The sequence below is a fragment of the Lingula anatina genome, chromosome 10 (assembly GCF_051362555.1).
Source record: "Lingula anatina isolate TDL-2025a chromosome 10, LinAna3.0, whole genome shotgun sequence".
Classification (NCBI taxonomy): Eukaryota; Metazoa; Brachiopoda; class Lingulata; order Lingulida; family Lingulidae; genus Lingula; species Lingula anatina.
This window is the reverse complement of record NC_141776.1, coordinates 6,579,657-6,592,170: the sequence shown is the minus strand read 5'-3', so window position 1 is coordinate 6,592,170 and position 12,514 is coordinate 6,579,657. Positions and strand designations below refer to the sequence as shown.

Here is a 12,514-nt window from a genome sequence, read left to right as displayed (position 1 = left end):
TCTTTACTATTATTATAATTGTTATTTTTATTATTCTTATTCTTATTGTTGTTGTTGTTGTTGTTGTTGTCCTATGATGCAAAAAAAACTACAAATAAATCCAAAGCATTGCCAACTTATGCATCAAAAATGTGTGTATTTATAAACAAAGTTATTTAGTGCTACAATGTAAAAGGAGAGAAGGATAGAAAATGCATTTTTTTTATTCAGCTAATAAAAGGAAAAGCGCTGAGAGTGGGGGTCAGGGGCTGGTCAGGAACGCGTTTAAAATCTGTTGAGACTGTACTTGCACAACAATTCGCGCCAAGAATTTGCCTTCTTTTCTTTAAAGAGATACTTGTTTAACAAGTGCAGGAAGCGACTAGTCAATTTATAGATTTATATAAATAACTCGCATTCCAGTCTAACTTTAATTGCTGTAACCTAAACAACCACTTCTAAAACGGACACGTCTACAATCTGGAATTTTTTTGTATTTACTGGTAAGAATAGAAGTATCTGACAAAATTATTTGTAAAAATAGATAATCAGTATACGAAAGTACTATGTATTCACAAAGGTCGCCCCAGAGGTTGAGCATTTAATCTTTTACTTTTTTTATACATTAATATAAAATGGTACGAAACAGCTGATTCATATTTCAACTTCGGTCCCTCCCCCCCTCCCCCCAAATTTCCCGGACCGAGTGAATACTTGCACTCGCTGCCCTATTGCGACCATTTTATAGTATTGAGAACGCGTGCACTCGAGCTCTCCGCTGTGAGCACTAAACTCTAAACTCTTGAACTACATCATGATGCACAGAACAGATCCTTGGGAATTGATATTGCTTGTTGCTTGTTCTTGTAAAACCCCCACACAACTGTGAATGATTATTTTTCGATATATATCTTTGTTTATTTGATAAATGGAAATATTATAGTGACAACGAGGGCCAAGTTGGAGCTTTCAACCGTTCATTCACCAACTCTTTCACAAGTATTTATACTTTATTTCTCAGTTCTGATCACACTAGTATTCGTTCCGTTGTCCTTTGCGTGATTATCAGAAAATTTCCATTCTCATGTTGTGTTCTTCCAGTTAATATTTCCTTATTATAGGTAATCCTTAAGAGAATTGTTTTTAATCCAAAATAATAAAAATATTATTTGAATTCATCATGCTTGGTACACACCCATCCTTACTTAGCGAATGTTTAACACATGGCAGAAGCTACTGTGAAATTAACCAATGAAATCAACCTATATTTGACTTTGACATGTTCCATCTTTTTTCACCACGAAAACGAATTCTACACTTGTTGACCCCTAAAAAATTTAACTTACACTCAATAACTCCCTATCCTTTTATTTATTTGACGCCTCTTTAATTATTATCTGCAAGCGTAAGCCATTAACTTTAAAACACAAATAAAATCCTATAATTGATTTGATAACGATTTTCCCAAGGCAAAATGTTTTTCAAACAGAAGCAATTATCATTTTCACTTTTTGTTTCCTTCACAGAAATAATTGTGAGTTTCGCAATTTTTTCGATTTTTACTACTTTCATTTGCTTGTAAGTGTACAAGTTTCAAAAATACTAATGAGAAAGCGTGTAATGATATGTGTGAACATGTTTTGCAAATGACAATATTCGTAGAGATGTTTTTTTAAATTCTCTTTTTTTTAATTCTCTAATTACAATTATAAAAGACGAATAGAAAAACTGGTACATGTACTCTGTGGGAAATTAAATGAAGAAGAATAGAGAAAGACAAAGAACATCAGACATTGATAGCCTTAATGACTTCGCAACAAATATACAATAACGAGCTCATCCAATCGACTGAAAATAGAGTTAACTGGAAGACCCTGATCGTCGATGCCTGCACCAAGCCTGACAATACAGCAGTTCCCGCTCCCTATTACTAATGCATTGCCCGTCAAAAATTGTTAAAAAGTTACCAACTACTGCATAAACCGCTTTGCAGTTGACTATTCTTTCAAATATGTCACCACTCGCTGCACGTTGCAAAATATGAGATAGTTACTATTATGACAGTATCACAGCCTCTTTAAATTGTTTCCTTTTAAACGGGATAGGGTGTCGCCCCGAATCTATCCACAATGGCGGATCCTGGGGGGAGGGGGGGGGGCAGTCGACCACGTCCTTCGTCCACCACGTGTACTTCTCCCCCCTCTTAAAAAAGGTGGAGCTAAACACGACGAAACCAAGCAAGTTTCCATCCCTGTGTCATGCTTAATACAATAATTCTCTTCAACGATACCAGACCTATTAAAGCAATTCACAAATGGCCACTTAAAAATGTCGCGTTGGGGAAGCCGAGTTTGGCCCTACAGTTTCAGCTAGACGTACACAGGTAGGAAGGCCTTTTCGACATTTCCTTGGCTAGAAAAGCTTTAAAATCCGCTGATGAAAATGTACGGAAAACTAAGTACTGGGATGATAAAAACCATTTTAATGGTAATAAACTACGAACTTTTGGATGTTTAAACGTGCACTTGTGACAGAATCTTACTTATGTACATGCTAAAACTCAGCGAGCAGAGCACAATGACGGACTTTGGTTTCACTCGTTTGTGGTAGCGCACCCCTCAGAGTGGAAACCGGGCGTTATTTTAATACACCACTGAATGGGCGTTTATGCAAACATCGTACTTCAAAAGAAGTAGAAAGCGAGAAGCATATTTTTGACTAACTGTCAACTCTATAAAGACGTTAGAGAAGACCTTTTTAACTTAGTGATTCTTTCTGAAGAACATTTTAATGCATTTAATGACACTGAGAAGTTTTTATTTTGCATGCAAAATGACCAGTTACCTGTACATGTACAACTTAAGACAACAAAATAAGTACACGCAAAGATGTGGGAAAAATCAGTTTAATACAGAGGAATTGAAAGGTTTTATATATATAATATTGTTTTTTATGTCTTTAAATGGTCAGTAATTTAATTTATAAATCTTTTATGAATTTTAATTGTACTTTCACAGGTTTTAATCTCTCATAACCGTTAGTATGGTGGTTTTTATTCTTAAATATGAGACATTTATAAAATTATTATTATTATTATTATTATTGTCCCCTTCAACTGTTTTATACTTATACTTTTTCTTTTTGCCCCCCCCCCCCCCCCAAATCAGGATAAGATTTTTTATCCGCCAGTGAACTATATATATATATATATATATATAAAATGAGATACCGAATAATAGTTACAGAGTTCACATACAAAAGGATTAATTTCTCTAATTTTACCTCTTATCTACACTTTCAACACTTCAACAGGATGTATACGGAATGATATTTACATAGTTCACATTTTCTCCCGCTTATCTACACCTTAAACCCTCCAAAGTATGTTTTACGCCTGTTGACAACGACGTCCAGCGCCGGTAACTTGTCCCCGTGACGGGCCCTCACGACAGCAACGTACAGTGCGTCCCCAATGCTGAGCTGGAACACGCCACTGAACTGTTTGACGCGGTCCCCCAGGGTGTGGCCCCTCAAGGGGTAGGCCTGAGTGCAGGTCAGTGGCTCGTCCCTGGAAGAAGACAGCGGACATAAAAGTGACATCTTGTAAGAGGACGGTAAGTGGATACTTAATTATTGGATTAATAAAGGCGTAGCAGCCGGCGGCGGAGGGAGAAGTGGGGGGGGGGGGTGTTAAAAGAATCATCTCTTTTAGAGTAGCTGTTTTTGCCGAATGGTTACATGTAACTCGACACTTGCTTACAACAAACATTGCTATATACAATTAAAAGTGTATACAGGACTTAGGCGCTTGTATGGAAGGTAAAAAAAAAAGAGAGAGTGAGAATAATTGAATGGTAAACGTGGGCTGATGAGGGGTGGTCATCTCTTGTCCCCAAAGAAATTTTGATCTCACACGCCTCATAAGTTAGTACCAGACGTTGTGTTCTTAGATCGTTTTTAATTTCAATTACCAGCAGAACGTTCCAACGGCAAGTAACCCGCAAAAGCATAATTTATCCCACCCGATGAAAAAAATGAAATTTAGAAAAATTAGACGCTTTTTACTACAGAAACTGGATACAAACAAAAGTTTTTCCCTGGGCATCGTACGCATAGACCAGCTTTATGTTATGACAGTTTTTCTATTTACACAATAACTTTAATAATACAACTACGTTTGTTTACCTGGTGACATCTGTCAAGCTGGACTTCCCTTTGAATATACACCCAAGGTAGGAGGTTTTCTCACTGAGGGTAAAATGCACCTGCGCGTACACGTAGTACACCCCACTCTTTCTCACAGTCAGGCAGTTACATGCAGGACTGTACGCCAAGCCCCTCTTCGTGTTTTTCTCGGTGACTGGGGTCCATCGGACGAAATTTTCAACTGGAATACAAGTAAAATTGTTTGTATATGTGAAATATGCATTAGTCATAATTTGATTTTTTATGAACCAAAATTCTAACGTGGAAAAAATGAATTGTCGATAAACGTGTTTGTAAGGATTAAAAATGTATATGAAGCAAGTACTTGTGTCAAATTAATCTCTGCAAACCCCACCAGAGGCAGGTCGAGCAATGATTGATGATGAGGAGAAACTTAAATATGATTTTTTTTCTCGATTTGGCGGGAAAATCTAGGATAGGTTACCTTTAAAGTGAATATGCATTTGTAAAAGGAGGGAAGAGCTTAGAGTGGGTATTGAATATTCTACATGTAGTATTTGTTTACACGGTCTAAAATCGTTATCTTTAATTTTCTGAAGTATGCAAGGCGTAAGCCAAAGTTACCAATGTTTAGTAGAACATACCTTTATAGTGTTTTAAAAGTTTAAAAAAGACCTAAGGATTTCAGCATCCTATAATAATTCAGTGTAACATATTATTTCTATTGACTACCATTGAATGATAAGCCAAAGGCACTACGTGCGCATTCCGATTTACCTGTGCCAGGAACTTTTTCTGTTAATTCTCTGTGTGCAATACTATTGCAGTTCCTATCTCTGCACTCCGCTGCAAGATGGATGGCAGGTCTCTAGAACAACAGAAACAAGGATCTTTCAAACAATTTTTTTTGTAAAATAAATACATATGAGAGAGAGAGAGAGAGAGAGAGAGAGAGAGAGAGAGAGAGAGAGAGAGAGTTGGTGTGTAATGTCCCATGGGGACTATCTATGTCGTACCTTCCTACTCACGGCTTTACGCTTACGTCGGGACAAAAGTTTCTCCACAACGCCACTACCATCCTTTCCCCCTGAACCGCCTGTCTCTTTCAGGCGCTGGTGAGGTATAACACGAGACTCTACGTCTTTTACGCTAAGTTGACGGGGAAATCCCTCCAAATGGAACCCTTGTATAGCAAACGACCGCGCGGCTACCATGACAACCGCACAGCAGACGACGCAGCCCAGACTGAGCAGACACGTGACCACTGACAGCACTGCGAGCGTCTTTCGAAAGTGTGCCTTTCGCTTAGTATTTCTGCTCGCGGTCATGTTCTTTACAATCGACTTTCCATTTTGTATTTTGTTTTCGATTACGCCGCTAGGGGGCCACCCACGTGCCGCTATGTTTACCTCTTTGTTTGCTACCTTGCCGGGGTAATGCTACCAGCAGCCCCGGGAACTTTGTCATTTTAATCTATCGGAGACCTTTGACACGGATATCTCTTGTATTAATCTGTACTAGGCCTATATTTAGGGTATAGATCTGAACACGCCTGGGGCCCGTGTAGCACAAATGCCCGTGCAGTTACAGTATGCATTCAGTGAGGACAATAGCGACACCCTCGACTGCTCGACCCAGATCTGAAAAGCATTCTTGGAATTGGAACTCGTCCAAAAGGAAGTGTGGGGTGGGGGGTCAGGAGTCTGAGCCTTGACACTATCAATTATCCCAGGGTATCAAAATGTTCTTTGCTTATATACAAGATAACCATGATTGTACACTTGGTACATAATAATATTGCTTGGTGTAAAGGTAATTAAGCGAGTTTGGGGTGTAAACACCTACACACAAAAACACGCCCAGTATTGCACGCTATGCTTGGTGGTAGGATAGACCCTGCAAGCACGCGCATGTGTGAGCATGCGCCCGCATACATTCACTTTATTGATCTACACATGCATATGCCCTATACTCTTGCTTGGGCAGACAATGGCGTGTTGACACACACGCACACAGACACACACACACGCACACACACACACATGCATCCATACGTACATATATTCACGCAATCCATTCAAAACAATCGCGCACATTCGCGAACGCATGCAAACACACGCACTTGTTTTAGTAATGCGCGCGTCCATTCCAGTCGACAACCTAAGTTTTCTTTATGAAAATATTTCATGCTAACGTGTCAACAGCAATACGCGAATTAATTTCTGATTTAATTTAATAAGACAGCTTAAATTTGCCCGTTTACATGTATTTATCTTACAGATTTATTTATTGCTAAAAATCTTCCTTTTTTCTTTAATTCTTTTTGTTTGGTATCTCCCACGCATTTGTTATGGGCCTTTAAGCACGTGGTGTTACTTTATTTAGAATAGAATTACTTCCTTTTTCACAAATACCTCATACCATGTAAAAGTTTATTCGGTTGTCTCTTTTGAAACCCGTACATTAAAGAGAATAAATTTGGCTTTTTTTGTGTGGTAAGCATGCGCCCGAACGCACACATTAATTTGACTAATCTTCACATGCGTATGATCGCACTGGACTCTCGCAAAGGCAGACAATGGTGTGTAGATTTACAAACACACATACGCACACACCTCTCTCTCTCTCTCTCACACACACACACACACGTGCATCCATACGCACTCATATTCACATAATCCATTCAAAACAAACGCGCCCACACGTATACACGTGATTTACACACACACATACGCACACACCATACACACGCGCATCCATACGCACTCATATTCACATAATCCATTCAAAACAAACGCGCCCACACGTGAGCTAGAAAGAATGCGCAACCTCGCTATCACAAGCTAACCCACGCACTTGTTCTCCCCGTCTTAGAAATGCGTCCATGCCTACAGTCAACAACAAATATCAAAACCTTCCATGCTAATGCGTCAACAGCAATACGCCATTTAATTTCTGATTTATTTCAGACAGCTTTAAGTTCCCCCCTTACCTATACATGAATGTATACTTGTATTGAGCCTATAGGAACTTTTCATCACCAAAAGATGTTCCTCTTTTAATTATTTTCTTTACTTCCTGCCCTTTTTGCTTTTAAGCACGTAGTATCGTTTTATTTAATGGAATTACTTCCTTCATCAAAAATACGGCATACTAACACAAAGTGAAAGCGCAAGGAATCCTTTCACAGTTTATTTGGTTTTTACCATGAAAACAAAAATTCTCTCCTCACGCCTGTACAAAGAAAAAAATCCTTTTAGTATACTGACTTTGTGTATGGTATGTTCCTTTTATAGGAATTGTTGAGGCGGCCAGAAAAAAATCGTCAAATGTAAATAATATGGAACACAAGTACAGACCACGTTTCCTGGTCTTATAACCGCCACGCTGTTCGCCCAGAATTGATCGTTTATAGGCTCATTCTAAGCATAAGGTTACGCACATGGTAGTTTTTTGGGAGCACCCTAGGAAACGAGTCGGAAACGAGATTTCGGGATTTTTTTCAGGTGAAAAATAAGGAATCAAGAAGACAGTTGTTAAAACCACCTTTTTTAATTTGAAGTATTTATCTGTAAAATAAAAACTCGTTCCAATACTTCGGACATCATCATAAGTTGTAGAGAGAGAAATATTTAGTTTTGATGAACGTCGCTGTAACTGATTCTTAGCACGATTTCCAACTTTTGTAATATTTTATCTTCATGAAAAAAGAAAGAAAAGAAACAAAGGAAAACGAACAGCACTTTTATGTGATCTTCATTAAGTTATCAGCTGATAATAAGAATTCATCTTTAAAGGGGATGTCTCTCTTAAAATGAAGCGAACTATAACGTTATCTAAAAAAATAAGAAGAAGCTGACCTGTAACGAAAAAGCCGCTTTACTAACCTGATGTTTCTCGTCCTCTTGAATTCCGAGTAACTCCCTCCTAGAGCGTCTCTTTTCTGAGTAAAGTCTGGTCTCCGGCGCTTCTTGTTTCCAGCCTGGACGTTCAAACTGTCCTTGCGATACTACGTTTTCAAAGCAGACGGCAGATATCAAACCAAAGATGAACAGTCTTCTCGCAAAAACCATACGGTTTCCTGAGTGACATTGCAAATACATGGCCAGTTTATTAAAAGTTCTAAAATTTTCGAATTTTGAAGTACTTGAAGGCTATTTTATCGATTTAAGGTATGGTACAACACTCGCGCGCTTGCATACCGCGGTTACAAGCGTATGCATGCCTTATATAGCCTCTGTTACAATATTTTCTCGGAAACTCAGGCAAAAGTGGTGCAATGTTTAATGTAATTGGGCAAAAATCTTTGACGAACTATTTTTAGTCATATAGTCAAAGCCTAGGGTTGTCCAAGATTGGAACAATAACTATCAACAATTTTTTCATCATACGAGGTACATGCGCAAAGCATATATTTTTTTTTAATTTAGAAGAGATGAAGCTAAATGCATTTCCTTATTTTCAGAAATAATTAGGATATGAACTTCAACGCGACCCACGTTTCCACTCATACAAACTATAGTTCATATCACTGACAAATTTCCATTCGTCCGAGACCAAATATAGGACAGCGTGCACATATACAGTCGATGCACCTTTTGTTAGCCAGACACTAGTGCAATTGTCTTCCTTCTGGGATAAATATATATTCATTTTTTTCTATAAAGGTCACCGGACCCTCTAACAGTGCCGCAGTTGGCATTTTTGCTGAGGCAGTACTGATATTATCCATCTAATCAATAAATCAACATATATTACCGACAAATAGTTATCTTGCAAAAACTGGTTTAGTTAACACCCCCCTTTGTAAAAGGTGCGAGAAAGAGACGGAGACAATTATTCATGTACTATGGGATTGTTCTGTAACTGAAACCTTTTTAAATGTAATCAAAGACAAGCTGAATATGACTTTAGAGAAAAAAACATTTATATTTGGAATTCTTGACAAAAATGAAAATAATAAAGATTCGTATAATGTCCTAAATATGTTAATCAAATACTATATCTACAGCTTTAGGTGCAGAAACAAACAATTATTACTTATTTCTTTTGTTGAATTTGCTAAAAAATATCTGGACTCGGTACAGAATTTGGACCACCTTAAGGCCATGTACGTTTGCTTGCACAATTTAATACTTAGACTTGCTTAGAATGATACAATACGTGTCGAGTGTAAATGTATGACAATCTCTTACTGTTTGGAGTCATAGCCAATTGTGCATGTCTAATATCTTTGCGTACCTAAGTTCACATCTCGATAGTCTGTACTGTCAGTCTTTGGTGTTGCACCAGACTGTTCATGGATACTTGTTATATGTTGGTTATGTAATGTGTAGCAACTTGTTATGTGTACCTGAGTTCACAGCTGAGTGGAGATTATTGTACGCTTATTTGTTCTGTATGATCATGTAAGTGAGTGATACTTTCCGTTATTCCCGACAATCGGCATAATAACATATGTTGTGACTGTGGTAAAAATGGTACGTTAGTAATATGTAGAATCTGGTGTGACTTATATATGATAATAGCTGGTTTGTTTGTTTATATGTTACCATATATGTTAATCAGTTCGTGTTATGTGTAGCAACTTGTTATGTGTACCTGAGCTCACAGCTAAGTGGAGACTATTGTACGCTTATTTGTTCTGTATGATCATGTGAGAGATGCTTTCTGTTATTCCCGACAATCGGTATAATAATATATATTGTGACTGTGGTATAAATGGTACGTTAGTAATATGTAGAATCCGGTGTGACTCATATATGATAATAATCTGGTTTGTTTTGTTTATATGTTACGATGTTAATCAGTTTGTGTTATGTGTATTGTATACTATTACTTCTGTTATTTTGTGCAACGTATTCTGTCACTCCCTTGTGCTGTTTATGTCCAATGAGACTACTGTATGCTAGTTTGTCTGTTGCATATATGTTGTAATATGTGTTTAGTGTGAAAATGTATGTTTTGTTTTGTGATGTCAATAAAAAAAAAAAAAAAAAAAAAAAAAAATTATCCATCTATTTAACCAGAGACATATCTGTTAATATCTAGTGAAAAATCAATCTTTGGCCCTGGAAGAGGGTAATATGGACAATGGCTACACGTAAAACTTGACACGTTGCACAAAAAGTGAACAGATAACTTCCTGGTCCTGGAAGAAGTTGGTTGCCTAGGCCTGCCACGTGGAACTTAAACCGGAACTGCTTTCTCACATTACAGCCTAAATCAGGCGCAGATGCACACCGAAAGCCGGTCGGAATTTTTCAACAACTTTGTTAACATTAAGGTCTTTCATTTTCAATTTGATGGAATTATTAAATTGATAATCCCAATATCTCCCTTCTGTAACGCGTGCCGTTGATACTGTCAGTACGCAGCTGTCACTTAATAAGCTCATTACGCTCCTGATAGTCTTCAAAACTACTAACAAGGAAATTCTTTCGATTGTTAGTCTTATATTAAACATAGGATTTCGATTTTTGTCTTGGTTTTAAAAATGGCTGACAGACTCCCAACTTGATTCTGTGTCCTTAATGAATAACTTAACAGGTTGCCATTTTGCTCTTACTAAAAGCAATTAAAATAACTTATAAAACTACATGTGTAGCCCTGACCCCCTTTCACAAAAACTTAAGACAGGATCCCTGGCTAGGAACTTGGTTATCATGGATACTAAGTCCGTGCGTGACAAACACTCACCTCGGTTTTTAGTTTAGCTACTAGTCTACGAAGCCTAGCCTCCTCGAATGTCTAGGCCGCATTCAAACCAAAAGCTAGCATTCAGAACAGAGGACTAAAAGATCCGCGTATCAAATAAATAGCTTGCCGCTTAATTCCCGATAAGACACTGCATACATGTAGATTCCACGCGCGGATTACGCAACAAACATTAAACTGTGTCGGTCATATTTGATCCACGGATCTGTTAGTAAGCTGTTCATAATACGCCCAAGATGATATGCGGACTAATATATCTGCAGATCAAATAAGCCCGAGCTACTTGAAAGCTTACGCGTAATGCCCGCGGGGAATGTATTCAGTTATTTAGGGGATAATGCGGCAAGCTTTCAAGTGGGTCAGCCATATTTGATCCGCGAAGCTGTTAGGCCGAAGATCAACTTTGGATGAGAATGCCGTCTTGATTTAAGACAGCTCTTCAGGAGGCTAGGCGTCTTAAATTGTAGAGTTATTTTTCTATACACATGAAGGCCCTATATGTAGTTTTTGTATATACTAGAACATGTACGGGTACCCTGCGACAGAGTATGATTATCCTTTCTTTCCTCAATTTCGTCCTCATACATTGTCAACTGTGGCCGCGGATATTTTAGTTAAAACAACTTGGTTTTGGTGGGGAGAGTTTTTAAAACCCAATCAATTTCCTGGTAAGACGTTGCTGTTTTATTATATTTTTGCTAATTGAAAGCATACGGCTTGAAATTATTTGTCATAAGAAAATTTGATATAAATATAAAATTTGAGATGAGAAAAGGAGGATTGTTTAAGGGCCTACAGTATTAAAAAATAATCTATACTACTACTAATTTTTCATATCATTAATTCATGATCAATCAGTGGACCTTATGGTGTTTATCTCGGGCATTCATGATAAATTTTGCACATTGGAATTAAGCATGTACTGTAAAGTACATGTAGCAAAGGATAATATTTCACACCAAATATATATAAGTTCAAATTTTACTGTTCTTGTTTCAAGCCTGGTAATCTTTAAGATGCACATTATAAGGAGTTCTTTTATGAGTCCTTGTGGGGGTGGACATTGATTTGAAGTAATAATACTAGTCAGTTTATGATTTATAAATATTTACAAATACAGCAAGACTTCGTCTTCTGCCGGAAGTTAGCCTCAGTTTCATTTTTTATTGGAGGCAAGCCATTTCCATATTGACGTCAAGCCTACAGTTTTGGGTAATGAAGTCATTTTACGACTGAAAAAAAAGGGAGATACGAGCATAAGTCAATACAAATACTGCACAAAACATATCCGTACAACAACTGCATAGCTTAACAAGCTCGCCCCTTCTGAAAGAATTAAGGTCATTTTTTCGGGTTGCAATCTTGATAACAGCAACAACAAGAAACGCTTTATTTCCCGCTCTGTGAACATCCCGGTGTCTTACAACAGATAGATTGTGCATCGTCTTGGGACAGTGCTCGAAAGTACATGTACGAACGCAGGGTAAACGGAGCGTAGGAGCAGGCGGTTCAAGGCTAAAAGTAAACGCATAGGACGTTCTACAGGCTCGTAGGTGGGAAGGGCTGGGTGGGTGGGGGTGTCCCGGGGGTTAAACTGCTCTTTTGAACTGAAAGTTTGCCCAGAATAAAAATTTGATCTATGGCGATGAGA

The 12,514-nt window shown here is 37.9% G+C and overlaps 1 protein-coding gene across 2 annotated transcripts; it reads right to left on the bottom strand.

The window, feature by feature from the left end:
• Positions 1 to 3,129: 3,129 nt before the first annotated feature.
• On the bottom strand, positions 3,130 to 8,282 carry LOC106165322 (uncharacterized). 2 transcript variants are annotated; one of them, XM_086996582.1, is made up of 4 exons: positions 8,034 to 8,282; positions 4,924 to 5,014; positions 4,165 to 4,366; positions 3,130 to 3,547 (listed from the first exon to the last, which is right to left on the bottom strand). In XM_086996582.1, exons 1-4 carry the CDS (start codon positions 8,247 to 8,249, stop codon positions 3,340 to 3,342), a joined length of 717 nt encoding a protein of 238 aa, XP_086852708.1. In that variant the 5' UTR covers positions 8,250 to 8,282; the 3' UTR covers positions 3,130 to 3,339. The 2 variants fall into 2 exon arrangements, with proteins under 2 accessions (XP_086852708.1, XP_013398947.2); XM_013543493.2 differs by lacking the exon at positions 8,034 to 8,282 and adding an exon at positions 5,163 to 5,816.
• Between the last annotated feature and the right edge of the window lie 4,232 nt (positions 8,283 to 12,514).